This window comes from Anoplophora glabripennis, unplaced genomic scaffold (assembly GCF_000390285.2).
Source record: "Anoplophora glabripennis isolate ALB-LARVAE unplaced genomic scaffold, Agla_2.0 scaffold127, whole genome shotgun sequence".
Taxonomy (NCBI): domain Eukaryota; kingdom Metazoa; phylum Arthropoda; class Insecta; order Coleoptera; family Cerambycidae; genus Anoplophora; species Anoplophora glabripennis.
In genome coordinates, this window is record NW_019416291.1 from 497,129 (window position 1) to 516,890 (window position 19,762).

Sequence of the window (19,762 nt, forward strand, 5' to 3'; positions counted from 1 at the left end):
ATCGGCACTTGATCTACATCTAAGCGAAATCGCAGATTGGTTTGTAGCAATATCTTCGGAGATAATCGGAGATATTAACGGAGACAAAAAAATTGCCAGGTGCAACTTTTCTAGTGTTTATCTGGTACTTTAGTCAAAGCAGATGTGAACAGAAATATTCGAGGTGTCACAGAAATAAGTGACAAAATTTTAACCAGGCGTTCTAGTCTTCAAAAGCAAGAAGTTTTGTCTAAGATTTTTTTTGAAAACCTTAAATCTTTAATAAAAAATAGCAAACCAAAATGTGAGCTTTCGAAAAGATATTAGCCAAAAATTGTTGCTCTTAAAGTGATTGTAAAGTTAATGCATGGTTAAAAATAATGGCAAGTTTTTCTAGGATACTCTGTATATCTAATAGGCAACTCAACCTTTAACAACAATACAAGGATCAGCGCAGATCTACTAGATTTAGTTGCAAGGTTTAATTATACCTAATAAATATGTATAGACTTAATTTATAATTTATAACAAATGTATAATTCTGATTTTTATCTTATCAAAATGTACTAAATTCAATATGTACGATAAGCTATGCTCGACTAAAAACATGACTCGTTGATGGGCTATATTATGACCGAATTAGTATCATATCAACCATCCAAAATAAAAACTAAAAATGATGCTACTAGCAGATATATTGAAACAGTCAAATATTGGAATCGTTCAAAAAAATGTCTTGTATTCTTCTTCTGGTTTATCATCACTCTTGACAAATAAATTATGAATTTGTATGAATTAGCTTAATATCCTTAGAGTCAAAATATGAAAGTTTTGTTAAATTATCATATTTTGAGCTGAAAAATGCACTTAGGTGTTTTTATGAACCGTGGGAGGCCTCCATGTGTTAAAAGAACAACAAACGAATATATTATCAACCATTTTTAATATCTCAAAAAAATTTACTGACAACACAATGCAACATTCAAGTGTTTACTTTAACTTTCACTTCTTTGACATGTAGGTTTTCTGTTGCAGGCTCCAGAATCGAGTTGATGATGGTTTCTACGATGGGGCTAATGGTCTGAGAAATCATCTCTGCGTTGTGGTTGACGAAATTTACAAAATTGTCCGTAACAACGTTGCTTATGAGGGCGCTGTACTCCGAATTGTTGATCAGTCCTTTCAAATCAAACTGAAATATAAATACGAGATAAAATATTTACCAAAATATATGTAGTAAAATATGTGATTTAAAATAGTTAAAATACTTGTTTGAGTACTTTAACGTCGTCACAATAGTTATTTGTTTAACTGGACGAGGCGCAGCCGAGAATATTAAAGCATCCAAGGCATTAAATCTACTTTACTGCCAAGTTAAACACATAATTATTTCGCCGATCAATTTTAATTTTATCATAATAGCAAACAAATCTATTTATTCCTTACATGCTGTTCTAATTTCACTATAAACGTTTACAATAAATAAAATTACTTTCGTTAAAGAGCACATTTTAATTATTTATTTTGCTGCAGTAAAAATTATCCTAATAGTCCACGGACCCACGTACAAAGAAAAAAATTATTATCAGCAAGCTGTAACTTTGCGTGCAGCTTAAGTTTGATGAGTCTCCCAAGATTTGACTACGAGGAAAATTCAACAGTGGTAAGTTTTCCCGTGATTTTCAGGAAAACATGTCAATCTGGCATAAACATGTGACTACGAGGAAAATTCAACAGTGGTAAGTTTTCCCGTGATTTTCAGGAAAACATGTCAATCTGGCATAAACATGGAATGTTATGACCAGCACTTTTTTTTAAGTTTACATGAAATATATTTTAGAAACCCCCCAAAAAATTTGTCCGACAAAAATGTTGGTATTTTGAGTTTGTTCCCCACCCCAAATATGTCGATTTGGTGACATTATGGTTGGTGATAACCAGCAAGCTGATTTTTCAGGGAGGGTTTGGTAATAAGATTTGAAATGAAAGTATCTTATTGTCCGACAAAATTCTTGAGAAGGTTTTGCAGTCCGACGCCCCGAAGATGTCGACTTAACGACAACATGGTTGGTGATAACCAGCAATCTGGTTTTGATTTTTTTGGTATTGTGTTCTCTGGTGACACTTTAGTGCCTGACAGCTGTCACTAAAATTAGGCTTTTAGTGTCGATCGGCTAAAAGGTTTTTAATGTAAAATGTTAGGAAGGTACTTACGGTGGTCTCAGTTAAAGAGAACAGGAGGGCGACGTCTTTAATTTTAATATTTTCTTCTTCATCTGTGTTACTCGCTGCTTGTACCTCTACTTCTACTTCATCGAAGTTAATGCTGAAATGGGAATAGATATTTTTATGGTTTCTCTTCCATAGTTGCAAATTATCGTGTTAATTCTCTGTCGAATAAAAGTTACAAGCGGCAAAAAATATTACTAAATTTGCAACTAAAAGACAAAAGATTATAAAAAATGCTAAATCTTGCACGTAGGTGTAAATATATAACTAAAACTTTTTTGTTCTCAATTTGATTGACAGCCAAAGAAATATAATTGTACGTAATCCTCTGCTTACCCCATCCTTCCCTGCCCATAGAGCGGAACTAAATTTAAGAGCAACATATCTGCCCAGTACTTAAAATTTACACTGAGATCGCATAAGGCGATCTTCATGTAAATTTTATGGAGCTCCATGTTTACTTCAATTTCCTCAGCAACGAAGTCTTTGACTCCGCCGATTTTAAGGCTGCTGACATTGAAACCTCCACTAAAATAAGCATATTGTGAAAAATTATGAATGAATATTGTAAGGGTACTTTTTGCACAGCATATGTAAACCATCAAATTCAGATGAGCGAAAATAGCAGTCGACCCTTCACAGATTACTAGGTGTGTGCTATGAACAGATACCTTAAACATTTTGCATTCGGAAAACGTACTCGATAAAACTCAGAACGAGTGGAAATTTATTTTAAAAATATAAATTTTTATTCAGACAGTACACTGAGTAATGGTTTTCATAAATAAGCTTCTCCGACCACATTTGCTACATGAGATTAGTTGATCTTCAAATAACGTTGAACACGATCTCAAAAAATAAAGCGCTGTTCTCCATCCGAGGACACCGAAAACAGTTGATTTAGAAGAAAGTGTCGACAACGCAGCGAAACTGCTGCTTTGCATATGCTGTGTGTTTTGTTTAACTTAAAAATGAGATACATTTCAGGAAATTCTGTTACCTGCTTTATCTTTCGTTCAAATCAAGTGGGTTCTTACCTTAATGCCTCTTCTTCTCCAAAATTAAAACTTCTTGAAGCTATACTAATTGGGTCAGTCAAGTTGGCCTTGAATCTATTCAGAGTAGTGTTTATCGTGTTTTCAATTACACCACCCAGCTGGTTTGTATATTGAATTTCTAGAAACCATGGTAGATATTATGAAATTTCAGTTATAATTCACAATTAAGTGTCCTATACATTCTTACCTTCAAGGTTTTGGGATGCTGCAATATATAGAGCAATAAGATTTAATGTGAAACAATTTAAATATTTCATATTTTCCTGGTGTTATGCCACTGTGACCACAAATATTACTACAATACTTATAGTTTTGTTGAAAACTATTTTGTCAATAGAATCGTGACCTTCTTGAATTTTGATGTTACAGATAGATAAAAACTGATAAAGTGATAAAAGTCTTGAGTTGCACAATACAGGGTGTCCCCGGGAACTGGTCGATCGATATCTAGGAAACTACTGCTCCGAAAAATTTAAAAATTTAGCAACATGGCAATGTCCCTGGGGCGGACATAACTAAAATATCTAGAACTCTCCAGCACTTCCGGTTATACCGAAAGTCGACACCAACTTCGTTATTTTTAATGGGACACCCTATATACTATTACATTTTCGTATTCTACGTGAAATTTGAGGGTCACTTTATTAAATATTCCCTATACCCAGGAGTTATAGATTTTGAGATATTAATTTTTAAAGAAAAAATTTGACAGATACAAGGGTTCGTGGAGATGCTAGTAACTCTTTTCAGGAGCGTGATATCAAGTGGATTTTTGGTACCTGTAAAGGACATAGGTAAAACTACATTATGGTATACCAACAAGTTAAAACATTTAATACTAGATGTTTCATTTTTGCCGTTACATTTTGATAACTTCAAACAGCTATAACTTTGTTAACTTAAATGAAACACTCTGTCGTATGCAGATTTAAATTTCCTTTCAAGCCATATAATGACTGTTATGGTTGCAGTTATTACTTTTAGAGATATTATTTTTTGGACAGTTTTTCTCGTATCTACTGTCAAATTGGCCACGAGTAGAAACACTCCAAAAAGAATTGAAACAACATGACATTTGTCATGTTAGTTGTCAAGTTATTGTGTCTGAATAGTTTCTGCCGAAAATTTAAATAAAAATGCCTGAGGATCGTTTAAATTATACTAATGAGGATTATTTCAATTTGTTTGTTATTTAGGTATGGAAAATGTGATAAAGTAATTTCAGGAACACGTAGAGAATCTGCTGCTTTCTTCGATAAATAGCAAGCAAATTAAAATAATTCTCATAAGTATAATTTAAACGATACCCATGCATTTTTATTTAAATTTTCAGCAAAAACTATTACATACATAACAATAATTCTAACTAACAACTAACTTCACAAATGTCAAGTTATTTTAATTGTTTTGGAGTGTTTCTGGTCATGGCCAATTTGACAACAGGTCTGGATACGAGAAAAACTGTCCAAAAAGTAGAAGGATTATATGGCTAGAAAGAAAATTCCAATCTGCATACGATTGAGTAAAAAATACAGGGTGTTCCATTTAAGTTAACAATGTTATAACTGTTTCAAGTTATCAAAAGGTAACTGCAAAAATGAAACACCTAGTATTAAATGTTTTAATTTGTTGGTATACTATAATTTATTGTTACTTATGCTCTTTGCAGGTACCAAAAATCCACTTGATATCACGCTGCTGAAAAGAGTTACTAGCATCTCCGCAGTCCCTTGCATCTATTAAAGTTTTTCTTTAAAGTAGATATGATTTTTAATGGAAGACTTGTTGAGAACCGCTGAATTTTCTCTGACATTTCCGACTACCACAGATATACAGAACTTTAAAACTCTTATCTTTTTATATGAAATAAGAACAGAAGAAAAACAATTTTCCTATTTATAGGAAAAACACCGTTCTGGTCGAGGATCATCATCAATCGACAGACGACCACTTTTTCATGAAAACAATTCGTAACATTGCGTGCGACCCAGAGCCTCATCTCCGTAAGTTTATTTCTAAAGTTGAAACGTTTCCCTAAAAGTTTTTCTCAGTTTAACATTTTAACATTTTCCAGAAAATCATGCGTTTCAAATATCGTCATCAACACTTAAATACATTGCAATCAAATAACAACATCACGAAAACTAAATGAGATATCAACAATCCAATACAATGTGGTTACAGAGGAACTAATGCGCAACGCAGTGCTGCCAACTGCACGCCACTAAATATCTCCATCAGCGTGCAAATCAAAAATTTAATCAATGGTTCTAATTTTTGAAATTTTCTTCTATAAATTCGCTTTTTACAGTACACCTTCGTAAAAATATATTTGATAATTGAAAAGCATCCCCATTGTTTGATATAAACTTAAAAGCTTGTCTTTTGAAAAGAACTTTGTATTGTTCATTTTACTTTTTCGAAACCAGACTTTTTTATAATACATTAAATACATACCTAAAAGTTTAAGTTTAGTAAGTAAAAGTGGGAAGTTGTAGAACATTTTAATCATTTAATAATATTTTTATTAAGTAAAACAATTTCAAATCAATACACAATTAAACTCTAGTGTCTATTTTATTAACGTAAACCTATTCTAGTTATCTTTTTTGTACTTTGAATTATTTAATATGTTTTGAACAATAAAGAGCTAAGCATTGAAAATAATATTTCAATGATCGACGGAGACACTTCTTCTGAATTAAAACCCTCTATGTTTGACAAGTACTGAAAAAAAATGAAATTAAAAAAGTAACAACACCAAATTTGTTGTAAATCTACTTTTGAGTCTGGTCTATAATATAAGACATACGATTTTCTAAAAATCTTACATAAATACCTACCTCTCCAACTATGTAGTCGTAAGGTTCTGCCGATGTAGTAATGTTAGCTAGTACGTCGCCTAGAATCTTATTCACAGGACCTTCTGCTAGTGTTGATATTGCGTGCTCATTTGCGTTGAAAAGATTGGCGACATTGCCGGTTAAAAATTCGTTAAACTCGTTGCTGAAGGTTTCATCATCTAACAAGCCGTCAAATTTAAACTAAAAAAAATAAAATGAAAAACTAAATAGCAATTAAAAAACTATATATGTATAGAAATTAATTTATAAGTTAGGTATCTACTCATTTTTTTAAGTTTTTGCTGATGTTTAGATTTAGACTTTCAAATCAACAACTTGTTCTTTTATATGTATGTATTTGTATACTTAACTTACCACTGCATCATCAAGATGCATACGCATCCCTGATACGGTAATATTTATTGCTGGCAACAATGAAACAACAGTCAAATTTCCTTCAACTACAAATTTCGTCAGCTCCACACTGAAAATGATAAAATTGACGTTTAATTTGATAGTAATGTTTTTTAACCCCATTTTTGTAGATTTTTTCGATTTTTTCAATAATAATCATGATTCATTCGATTTGTAACTAGTCATATTTTGTAAAAAATTTAATTATAAATATTTTTTTAATCTTCAAATTTCGCCTAAAATCAACTCCTGAAAAGATACATTAAATAGGAAAAAAAATATGACATTTTCGAATTTTTTTAACGTATTGTGCCGCCAAACGTTAAGCCCACGTTTTTTATGCGCATAGAAAAATTTTCATTTCTAGTGATATTTGAAAGCCAAAAAGCCAAAAATCTCCGTGGATATACGTTTCACCTAAACGAAAACAGATACCGCCTAGTCTAATAATGAGATTTATACAATAAATAACGATTTTCTTATTAGATTTATTATATTCTCAATGTAAACTAAAGCTAAAATTAAATATTTCATGAATTACCTTCCTTTCCCTTCTCCAAAAATGTTGAGCAGTGGTGAATTGGCTAAAGTCACATCAGCCACATAGTTCAAGTTTAATTTGATAGAATCGATTGTCAAGACAAACCCAGATGGTAAAATGTTATAAATTATATTCATATCGAAAGCCTTAAGACCCTGTATATTCACATTGCTCGCACTGAGAGATCCCCTGGAACAGACAAAAATTATTGTCTTTTCCGATTTTGACTATTTTCTTGTAACATTTTTTTAGAAACCTGCAAGGTTAGGAATAGGATTGGAAAAGATAATAGAGGAACTACTTTTTTAAAGAAAAGGAAAAGGTTTAGTCTACTTACGAGACATTGTTAATGCCTGACAAGTCAAGATTTAGTGTCTCTATTGTTATGGGTTCTGATATTTTATCTCTCAATTTTTCTATGTATCCACTGATCGTTTCTTGTATAGCTAGAAGAAAATAATAATAATAATAATAATATTGTGAAATGCTTAAAATTCATTTCATTAAGTTTATGTTGAGCGAAATAACTTATTTAATGAAATATTTATGACATATGTATATCCTCTTTAACTAGAAATGCACAGATCCCAGGCATCTATAATACATATGTATTAGCTTTTAGTGACTGCTAGTGTTGAAGTATGTACTTACTATCTTGATGTCCGAAAGAAAATAGCATGGAAAAGAAAAAAACTAAGAGTTTCATTTTGTCACAGATTTTTATATTGATTTAACAAAATTATCGACAAATAGATTTTTGCTAATGCTAAAACTGTGTTTGAAACATATACGTTATCAATTATTATCAGGCTTGTCTATTCAAAACACTTTGATTTATCTTGGTAGATAACATCATATATTCAAAATATCATTATTATTTTTCACTTAGGCGATATGGCTTGCTTATTATAGGAAACGGAATACGAAAATAGCGGACCTAAATATTATCGCCCGTATTTTGACCCTATTCTACTACTGCCTTGTATAAATGAAGCAGACAAATGAAAGTTAACATTAATAGCTTTAAATTAATAATAAAAATCATTTACAACCGTCTTTAAAAACGAAAGTACAATTTGAGAAGGAACCTTTAACAGTAACACCAGAAAAACTTCCAGAAAAACTACCTAAATTTTCTTTGCCATCGAATAAATGTTGTTTATTTTCCCTCACAATCAATTCAGAAAAATTGGTATCACTAGTTCTGTCGATTCCTGCCACCACCAATCACTTTTCAACAAAAATAAAAGAATGGTGTTTTATCCTGAATGTTTCAGACCGTTATAAAATGTATTCATATTACCAATTAATTCAGTGGCATAGAAGTTTTACTTTAAATAGGGAAACGATTTCGCTGTTTCTCCGCCACTGGTTTTTGAATTTGGACTGTATACTTACAAAACTAGGAGAATTATTTGAAAAAAAATGTGTAAGTACCAAATTTGGATAAATTTGATGAAGTGGTTTTCCATATATTTAAAAAAATTGTTTTATTTTTGTTAATTTCAACGCCCTCTATTTCATAAACGATGGCTTTCTGCTCCTATGTTGATAGCGTAAAGTGATGTTAATTTTTACTGTTTAGTACTTTCCCGAAGATTGTCTATTAAAATCTGAACCACCCTATATATTGAAAAACTGTTTTCATTCTCATTTCCATTTAATTAGTAAATTTAAAATTGATATAAAATCAGATGTCTAAATAAAAAATAAAACGTTGTATGTACCACGGGAGATACTAGGATAATTATGCCCTTAGGCGACTTGCTTAGAAGAAACCTGTCGCCTGCGGGCATTATCATCCCTGTATCTAACTCGGTACGTAAATAATACATTATATCCCCAAAAATGTAAATGTGACGTATTGTTTTCTCCTGAAAAATTGTTTTTATAGCAAGGATATTTTTAAATCAACACACAAATGAACTACAACTACATCATTTATTTTATATTTATCTTATTAACATTAATTTGCAACATCTAAAGTTGTAAAGTTAACATCTATATTTACTGCAGTGTAATGTATCAATACTTATTTTAAAGATAATATTTCTGCAAACGATTGAAACGCCTCTTCTGAATTCTGTAAAAAAAGAAATATTAAAATTCGCAGGACGTGCCGCTTAATATACTCAAAGGCGTTCCTCACAAATTAGTATAAAAATAATGTTTTATCTAGTTATTTGTAGAGAATTTAGTCATAATAGGTAATTGTGTTATTTTTCGTTTGTATTTTTTAAGAAAAAATAGCTGTAATTGTTTTCTTACATTTTCCAGAAAAGTTTACATTACTGTAAAGAGAATGAAATTATCTTTAAAATGACGTATCACAAGCCATACTATACAATTTAACATAAATGGTGGGAACCTTCTGGAAGGGGGTAAGAGGAGGGGTAAAGGAGGGTAAGGGGAGGGAGTAAGGGGGATAAATGTAAACATTTGTTTACACATAAAAAAATTACACAAGGAATGAAGTAGGTATATGTGAACTTTACCTAAATCTCACTATTAATCTAAATATCTTGCTGTTCCGGGACTTTTGGGACGCAGTGTATACAGGATGTTCCATTTAACATTCCCGCTGCCAATATCTTCGAAATGAAGAAATTTCTTTTAGTTCCGGGAACTGGGGTTGTTAGGTCTCTCGAATAGCTTCAAATTGCAGTTAGTATTATTAGTTTAAATCATTCTGTGTAGATGTCGTGGCGATACTAAAAAAATTTTTATTCCTGAACGTGGAAATGCGCTCCATCTGAAAGATCGTTAAATTTTGAGTAATTTTTGGAATATAATTGATTGTTTGTCAGTTATATTTTAAAATAATATTTTGTCTCAGTGCGATTTAAATAAAATAATAAATTTTCCTGTTACATCAGACATTGCATATTGAAGTCGACATGTCTCGAAAACAAGTAAATATTGAGAAGAACGTTATATTCCAAAAATTACTCAAAATTTAACGATATTTCAAATGGACCGCATTTCCACGTTCCAGAAATCAAACAAATTTTAGTATCGCCAGGCCATCTATACAGAAAGATTTGAACTAACAATTCTACCTGCAATTTGAAGCTATTGGGGGGACCAAACAACCCCAGTTTTCGGAACTAAAAGAAATTTCTTCATTTCGGAGATATTGACTGCGGGAATGTTAAATGGCACACCCTGTATATATACAAATTATTGTCTTTGTACAAATATATGGATTCCTATGTTTGAAAACTACTGTTCCTAGAATAACAAAATTAAAAAGAAAATATAGTAAGTTGAATTCTTTAGTGGCCCAGAACTGATTTAAAATGATTCTTTTGATTTAAGTAACTTGGCAAATAAATTCTTACCTCACTGTTACCGTCTGGTCCCGACAATGTAGTATTACTAGATATTATATCAGNTAGTTATGCCAAGGCATCCCGACATTCAGAGTTCTGTCTCAGTGCGATTTAAATAAAATAATAAATTTTCCTGTTACATCAGACATTGCATATTGAAGTCGACATGTCTCTAAAACAAGTAAATATTGAGAAGAACGTTATATTCCAAAAATTACTCAAAATTTAACGATCTTTCAAATGGACCGCATTTCCACGTTCCAGAAATCAAACAAATTTTAGTATCGCCAGGCCATCTATACAGAAAGATTTGAACTAACAATTCTACCTGCAATTTGAAGCTATTGGGGGGACCAAACAACCCCAGTTTTCGGAACTAAAAGAAATTTCTTCATTTCGGAGATATTGACTGCGGGAATGTTAAATGGCACACCCTGTATATATACAAATTATTGTCTTTGTACAAATATATGGATTCCTATGTTTGAAAACTACTGTTCCTAGAATAACAAAATTAAAAAGAAAATATAGTAAGTTGAATTCTTTAGTGGCCCAGAACTGATTTAAAATGATTCTTTTGATTTAAGTAACTTAACAAATAAATTCTTACCTCACTGTTACCGTCTGGTCCCGACAATGTAGTATTACTAGATATTATATCAGCTATAACCTTGTTCAAAGCATCTTCTACCAAAATTGACAATCCGTGTTCTTGGACATTGAAAATGTTGGCGACGTTTTTGCATAGTAACTCACTAAATCTATTGCTCCAGGTGTCGTCGTTTAACATTCCTTCAACTTTGAACTAAAATAATCATTATAATATCATTAATTATATAAGAATGACATACAGGGTGATTCACAACTTATCCAAAGAAACTGGGAATAAATGAAAAATTGAATAAATATCGTAAAAAATTTGTAAAATCCTTATAGTTTCAAAATTATTGAAGTTGTTGTGCAATCTCCACGTGGTTCCAGGCGATTCGGAAAACCGAAATCCGAATTTAGTATTTACGTTTTTGCGATAGTGTTTACATTAGTTTTTCAAGTGCTAAAAATGGCTTCTCAAAAATGGTACAACATATCGACTGATATACGGTATACCTTTTTTTTTAGCAAAGTGAGAGAGGAATCGAGCTATGAAAGAAAAATGCTAAATTTGGCAACGCTATCAAAGTTGTGTAAATTTAAATGAATAATTTCGTCTGCTCCTGTATAATCCAGGCATATCAATTTAAACGTGAAAATGAACATTACCATGAGTTACTTTAATTGGTCAAATTTCATTGTTGTCATAGTAACGACTTAGAAGTTATAATTGGAATTTGATTTTCCAAGTTCTTTCTTCGAAGGCGAATAACTCCACAACGAAGCCCGATAGGAAATTTTTTTATAAAGTACTACAACTATTTTCACCTCCCCTGTATAACTTATATTTAACCTAAATTGTAAACAATTGAACTCGTAATTCTTTAACAAATTAATATCTCAAGTATGTATTTTCTATATTTTTTTATCAGTAGATAACAGAAAGTAGCATCTTGCAAATATAATTTCGCTGTCTTTTGAAAGTGAATTAATCACCGTTCGATTATTTTCAAGTTTGAAATGATTTATACGTGTGCAGACATTTATCTGTTTTAAATTTACAATAAATCTGTTATTACCATAGTGTTTTTTAGAAACTGATTTTTGTAGAGGCACATTGCGAAATGGCTGCTTTAACTAGAAGAATATGTATTTGAAATGTGTTTTTTGCCTTGACTTTTTATAGAAAGGTATTTTTATATGAACAATCCATTCTAGGATTGTTTATTGCTAAAAGAGCTGACCATTTTTTTAAGAATTGTTTTAATCTGCCTGACATGTTATTTAAACTAAAAATACGAGAGCTAGCAATGAAATATATATTTTCTCAAAAGAAATTTAGTAAAAAGATAAAAAAATATTTCACACTAATACTATCCTACTCACATTTTCAACAATTCATATTGTCGTTTCAAAATTTAATATTTTCTAAATATTCCGTGTGTCGTATATAATTTTGTTCTCTTAATATTTACTAATTTCATTTACATAAAAAGGCCAAGTAAAATGCAGAAAATCTTTCTATCGCAGATATTTTTACGTAAGTATTAGTCTTTGTCAAGGGTAATATTAAACAACGCAGAATGTCTCCTTGAAACAATATATTATTTAAATATTTCAAAATGTCAGTTATGTGTTTTTGTATTGATAATATTTAGACCTATCATTTTTAATTTCTATTTTACACAAGTATTAATTACTAGACGTTTACTAGATATTGTTGGTATAAATCAAGGCAAGTAGGGGCATGCAGACCATACAGTAGTTGTTGCCCGCAATATCATCGTTGTATGAGGTTAGATATCTATCGTATACAAATATTTTTGATAAAAATATTTTTGTAATATTTACTAATTTTTTTGTAATAGTATAAATAAAAACATATAAACATTATTTCTTCGTTATTTTGTTTACATTGATGTATTCGGCTTACCTTTGCATCGTCAAGATGCATTTGCATTCCTGTTATAGTCACATTTACTGGCACCAATGAAATGGTCAAGTCTCCTCCAATTGTAAGATTTGTTAGTTCCACGCTGAAAGTTATATTAAAAGTACATTGAATTATTAAAACTGCTTAAAATATCACCTTAATCTACTTAAATATTAATTACACGTAACTTACGTACTATTTTTATTGAATCTTATAAACAAAATACATGAACTAATTAAGAATATGTTTTCGTCTATCGTGTGCTTCCCAGTTATCTGGGAGTTTGTCTCTTCCACTCCTGAAGAAATCTTATTCATTGGATTCCCCTGTCGTTTCGAACAAACGCGTCGCACGTTGGGCGCCATGTCGTCTTTCAGCATTATTTCTTTCCCTTGGGGAATTACTAATTTAACCGGCGTTTTTATCGAGCTTCGCATGTATTATCTGTGGTGTTGGAACTCTCATCTCATGCTGTCTGAGGTTTGGAAATATGAGCAACGATCTTATTTATTTTTGCCTTTTCGCACTCGGGTACACCCTTGAGATGACATGGATGTAGAGGCTTTTAATTGAGCCTAGTTGCACTAAATAATTTTTGCAAAAATTTTGGATTTATTGAAAAATTGAGTATTTGATTCGCAATTGATTGTATACAGGGTTGCATAAAGTATGAAAACCCCTGAATAAATCGTCAGGAGTGCATTTTCTTCAACAATGATAAATACAAAAGTTTCAGGATTTTTCCCTGGCTATTCATTGGCGCTTTTGTATTCGACCTTGACCTTTACCTTCGAGGTAACTTCAAGGTCAAACTTGTTTTTTCAAACGGGAACCCCTATTTTTTATTGCGGATTTGGAAAGAGCAGGAAATTTTACATCCAAACTAGTCTACACCATGACTTTGATGACCTTACTTACTAAATCCTCAATAAAACAATAGGGTTCACATTTAAGAAACTTAACTTGACCTTCAAATGACATTGCAGGTCAAAGTCAAGGTAAAATCCAAGGTCACCATCAGATAGCTATGGAAAAATCCTTACACTTTTGTCTGAAACATTTTTTACAAAAGTTCTGTCGTACTGGGACTTTTGGAAGTCGACTCACATTTGACCTTAAAGGTCATTGTCTTATTTTGACTTAAAATTTCCCATTTTTTCCAAATCCGCATTAAAAAATAGGGGTTCCCATTTGAAAAATCTATTTTGACCTTGAAATGACCTTGAAGGTCAAAGTCAAGGTCGAATACAAGGGCGTCATTGTATATCCAGGGAAAAATCCTGAAACTTTTGTATTTATAATTTTACAAGAAAATGCACCCTGACGAGATATTCAAGGGTTTCCATACTTTTGTGCCACCCTGAATAACACAATTACACGTACTACAGGTATAGTCCGGGCGAATTAGTTTTTTTTTTAATCGGACCTATCTCGAATTTTTATTTTAAAATTAAGTAAAAAATACACAGAATAAAACCCTAAATTTGTGTATTTGCAGAGCCCGAGATTCATACTGTTTATAGCAAAATTAAAAAAAATAATTGCTCTTTTTTCAGTTTTTCGCTTATATCTCCGAAAATAAGCCTCTAATCGACATGAGATATACTTATCGATTTTGTTCCTGAGGAAATTTGCTACAAGGCTAGGCTTTTGCGAAAGCTCACATTTTTTTTATATTGCAAAATTACCGGTTACAAAAAATGTGGTAAATTTTCAGAATTAAAAAAAAAGACCAAATTTGACTGAAATTGGATGAAACTACAGGAAAAGATAACTGTTGGGGTGCTCAACAAATCCCCGCAATCCGGATCCCAATTTCGAAATTATAAAGTTGAAAACGCAAGCGCGTATATCTTCTGCCCAAGTNATTTTTTCAACTTTGTAGCGCGTCGTTAATGACTACTCTGCCAACAGCGTCTGTAGCGGCTGTGTTGTTTGAAGCGGCTAGGCGCTTCTCTGAGAACTTCGGTAGAAATTTTGGAAACATAGGCGAATATTGTACCTCTATGCGCGTCTTCTGCTTCTAGTGGAGGGTAATTTAGGTCTCATCAGGCATGGGTCTTTATCTTGGCCGGGATTGGACCTGAATAAGGTGGATAGAGACGGCATATGTAGATATTTTTTTCTTATGTAATTCAGTCTACATTAGCGTATGAAATATTTTAATTTTTACGCCAATCCTGCACGTTCTTATAAAATTCCACACAACTAATCAAATGGTTTTAATTAATATTTTCTACTCTAAGCGTAAATAACTACAAAATTAAATATTTCATGGATTACCTTATTTTCCCGTCTCCATATATGCGAAGTAGAGATATGTTAAGCAAAATAACGTTTGTCACATAATCCAAATCCAATTTGAAATCATTGATTGTTAAGACAAACTGAGTTGGTATAATATTAGCGGCATAAGTTATATTCAAATCGAAATTCTTAATACCCTGTATATTCACGTTACTTATATTAAGGTATCCCCTGGAACAAAATGAATATGTACAATACAGGGTGATTGAACCGACACAGGGCAGGTACGTGACAATTATGGCGTTTTAATGTAATTTACATCTATTGCAAGTTGCTTCGTTTAGCCACAACATGGCATTAAAATGTATGCAAATTTAATGGAAATTATTATGCCAATAATTATGTTTTGCAATGCGTTTAGTAAATAAGAATAATACCCCTATTCTTTTGCAGGTAATGTTACAAATGTGAATATTATCAAATTTTTGTTCAGGCAGTTTGTGTTAAAATAAAATAAAATATGTTCTTTATTTTCATTACACTTCGGTGTCCTAAAAAGAGGTCCATTTATATTCACTTGTTCTTAGAAATCTGCAGTTTTGGGAAGAAAATAATAATTTCGAAGGATAATAGAGGTATTCTTTAATAGAAAAAGGAAAGTCTTAACATTTATGTACTTACGAAACATAGTCATTGTCTGATAGGTCAGGATTTAGTGTTTCTATTGTAATCGGTTCTGAAATGTTATTCCTTAGATTTTCTATGTACTCATTGATTGTATCTGGTATAGCTGAAAATAAATTAATAATAATGTAGTTGTTTTAATAAACATTGAACAGCTATGGAATGCAATGAGAATAGAGGCATAAAGTACCGGGTTTCCCATAGGTATGTGAAGCAGCAGTAGATTCTACACTACGATTTAGCCAAACTTACCTTAGTCCAAAAGTCGATAGTTACAAGGTTACAGATTTTAAAATGTCACCTCAGTATATCTGCCCCTTTGTTATATTTTTTCCATTTTCCCATTCTTCTTACGCACTTAAATGTCGCTACGAGTAACCATTTTCGAGATATTCACCTGTAAATCTTCCAATACGAATTTAAATCATTTGGTATAGGGATGTATGTATACTTTTCCAAGGAGGCTTTGAAAAACAAATGGTATTATAAAATTATCTTGCTTTATATATATTTTTTAATTATTAAATTCAAATGTTGACAGGAAAAAAACGTACTATTAAATAAAAAACAATAACATACAAGGAAATAAGGAACAGCAAATAAATAATCAAGAATTAATAAAAAAGTTATCCGTTCTTCGTAACAACTGTTGGAAGTTTCCTTTTACTTCGAAAAGTTAAAGGTTAATATTTTGAAAATAGTTACTTGTACGACAGTTGCAAGGTACGCCTTTTTGCGTAAAAAAGATAGGAAAATGAAAAAGTATATCAAATATACTGAGGTGCAAAGTTATGACATTTTAAAGATATGCGAAGTTGTATAAATGCCCGTCAATATCTCCAAAATTTGTGTAATAACTGTAATTTTGAAAAGGTTATTTAATAATAATGTATATTTCATTCGCAGACTGGAGATAAGGATTTTTAAAATTAACTAACACACATTTTACCGGCATTTTAATTGACAGAAAATAAACAACGCTGACAATAGACTCTTTTAGTGTGACGTCACATATTTAGCCAACCCGCAACAAATTGTTATAGTTGAAATTGTGCAGACTGAATCTGATCCTTGTGTACTATTTACATAGATACTATAAAAATGAACTTAAAATTTACAAAAAACGATATAAAAGAGTATTCCTAAATTTAAATAAGGCAAAAATTTAACATTAGCCATGTTATTCCTAATGCGCATTCTCGGGAAGAATAGCCTCACACGCAGGTGAGATCTTGTTAATATGTTATCGCTGTCATCAATATTGCCAGAATATCGCGATATTTAAGGTCATGACAAAGAAGCCATTTTTTTACCAAATTATTTCAAAGTTTTGTTTTAAATTAGTCTATGTCAGATAATGTGGACAAAACGTCAAAAAATATTACAGAAAAAAATATATCTAAATATTCAAACATTTACGAATCAAAATACAAATTAAGTAATTGTTAAATATCAGATAGCATATAGACTTCTTTAAATTCAGTATACTTTGCTGTATATATCTAACTTAAAGCCACCATTCGTTATTTTTATTCAGCGCACGAAAAGAATCGAAGATCGGGAAAACTTTTTTCGTGCGCTATTTCCGTTCGCTAACCCGAAAAAACCCGTCTTACATTATTATTAAAACAGACGAAAATAAGGTGTTTTCGAAAAAGTACCTATAATAAAAACAAATATCTGTATCTCTTTAAGTATCAACTTTCGAAGTAGGGTAAGTTTGGTTAATTCGTAATATTTTTACCGTTACTTATGAGACACCCTGTATAAATAAAGGCACTGTAACTTTAATTCAAAATAAACATCATAACTTTTAATGAACATCCTGATGAAACTATCTGATACGGTATTTTTTTTAGTTCCAATTGACAATAAAAAAGGTATCACTATTTACGTATATTTTGCAGTGAATTAGTTAAAACAAATGAACAAATAGATAACATCTTATTTTCAGCATGTACCTGCTAGTACTGTAGTAATAAAAAAATGTACTTACAATCCTGGTATCCAAATGAAAATAACATTGAAAAGAAGAAAATTGAGAGCTTCATTTTGCCACGGTTATATACACTGATATATAGTAAAACTACTGCTGAATGAATTTCAGTTAATGCTGCTAATGTGAAATAAAGTATGTGGAATTAATCAAAGTAGCAGATCTTTCTATTCGAGATATTAATTTCGATTTATCTTGATAGATAACAGGAAATGTTTAAAATATCTTTATTATGTAAAAAAAGTGAATGTGTTACTATAGCATTACAAATACAATATAACATTTTCGACGAGGAATGTGTACAGTTTTGTAAAATATCTAATTTAATATAACATTATTTTACGATCTCTTAAAGAAAAGCGTTGAAATATGAATCTAAAATGATGTCAAAACAAAAATATCACAGTATTATAACAGAAAGGCAAGCACATAAAGCAATGTGTTCGTATATTTTATAGTTTACCAACATCTAATAGTTTCTATTTTTGAGAAACGATTGGGGATAAAAGAATCAAATTTGGAGTAACTATGCACAATTTTTTGTATAGAAAACTTATTGGGAACCACTGACTTCACTGTAAAAGAACGTATAGCATAGATCAACAGTGCAGTATTGCCACTGTTCTCTAAAAACTTTGAATTGTAACTATTACGTTGAAACAAAAAGAAAACGTTAAATAAAGAGGCATGTTTCTAGATGATAGACCAAAAAAACTTTTAAATACAGTGTGACCCATTTATTTTTGCCACCCTGTAAAATCTTTACTTATTGTGCGATTTTAACCATAAAAGAATCAATAAATGCATGGAAGTAAATGGTGGATTGTAGAAGTGACAAGAATATAAATATTTAACTTTTGTCGGTTTCAGTCCATTATTTTATTTTTAAATTTGTCAAAACTAAGATTTATTAATACTTAATTATTACATTACTAGAGTTTAAATAATTTGTTATTTTTTGTTTTTTATTACCAACAATAAATTAATGAAAAAATTTGGCTACAAAATCGTTGTTATTTAAAATTTTTTGATAAAATTTGGTATTGGCCCGTTTTGGAGGGTCGTGAATCCAGTGGCGTAAATATTTTTTTTCAAAAAATCCCTAATATGAAATATTAGAATTTTACTCCAAAAATACTACTACGGACGTAGTGAGCCTTGGATTTTGTGTGATTATGCTCAGTTTCTTTCACAAAGCACACTTCATTAAGCTCTATATCTTAAAAAAAGTCGGTAATTTATCAGTAAATACTATACACACTTTTGGATCCATATATTAACTTTTAATTAAATAACAAAAAACAAATAACTATTTATCAACATTTTATTTACAGACAAAGCAACGGCATACAAAATAAAATCTTCTTAATTCCCTATTTAGGATTTTAGACCCATACGATTCTCTAATATCTCAAGGAACCGTCCCAAATCTTCCATGGCCCTTTCTTGACTTGTTGCGGCAGACATCTACGAAGTAAAAAGGTAAATTATATAAATAAAATTTTAACCAGCAGAAGAACCAGAGGAATATATTACTCGCAAAATCAAATTAATATTAATTAACATTCATGTAAAGCATACATACCTTTTGAGTATTAACTTCATTTAACTCTTGCAAGATATCTCTGATGATTGAGTTGATTATATCCACCAAGCGTTCAGAAACGGGTTCCTGGACTAAATTCAGAAAGTCGGCTACAGTGTTACTTAAAATTGTGCTCAGTAGTCTACTGAATCTGTCGCCAAGAATGTTTTGTATGTCAAACTGAAATTGAAAAATTAAAGATCTTAAAAAAATATAAAATTAAGTGGTATGTATGTTTTAGTGTAATAAAGTATAGTCTGCAGGGAAATACATTTTTAGAAAATAGATGAAATAATTTGTATGTATGTATGTCGGGGGGGGGGGGGGGGG

General features: G+C 31.1%; 3 protein-coding genes across 3 annotated transcripts in view; all 3 read right to left on the reverse strand.

The window, feature by feature from the left end:
• Positions 1-946: 946 nt before the first annotated feature.
• LOC108903564 lies at positions 947-7,855 on the reverse strand. The gene is made up of 11 exons (XM_018705788.1): positions 7,716-7,855; positions 7,402-7,510; positions 7,065-7,253; positions 6,485-6,593; positions 6,110-6,310; positions 5,898-5,993; positions 3,454-3,535; positions 3,246-3,384; positions 2,545-2,736; positions 2,194-2,305; positions 947-1,171 (listed from the first exon to the last, which is right to left on the reverse strand). Exons 1-11 carry the CDS (start codon positions 7,768-7,770, stop codon positions 962-964), a joined length of 1,494 nt encoding a protein of 497 aa, XP_018561304.1. The 5' UTR covers positions 7,771-7,855; the 3' UTR covers positions 947-961.
• A 1,131-nt stretch (positions 7,856-8,986) lies between these two features.
• Positions 8,987-17,977, reverse strand: LOC108903565. The gene is made up of 6 exons (XM_023457469.1): positions 17,848-17,977; positions 15,849-15,957; positions 15,204-15,398; positions 12,921-13,023; positions 11,007-11,201; positions 8,987-9,147 (listed from the first exon to the last, which is right to left on the reverse strand). Exons 1-6 carry the CDS (start codon positions 17,900-17,902, stop codon positions 9,097-9,099), a joined length of 708 nt encoding a protein of 235 aa, XP_023313237.1. The 5' UTR covers positions 17,903-17,977; the 3' UTR covers positions 8,987-9,096.
• Positions 17,978-19,224: 1,247 nt separating this feature from the next.
• The window catches only part of LOC108903566, a 6,474-nt gene continuing 5,936 nt past the window's right edge, over positions 19,225-19,762 (reverse strand). Inside the window, exons 4-5 of the mRNA XM_018705790.1 lie at positions 19,433-19,612; positions 19,225-19,314 (exon numbers count right to left, since the gene is read on the reverse strand). Of these exons, the coding sequence (XP_018561306.1) occupies positions 19,225-19,314; positions 19,433-19,612 (270 nt within the window). The remainder of the gene's footprint in view (positions 19,315-19,432; positions 19,613-19,762) is intronic.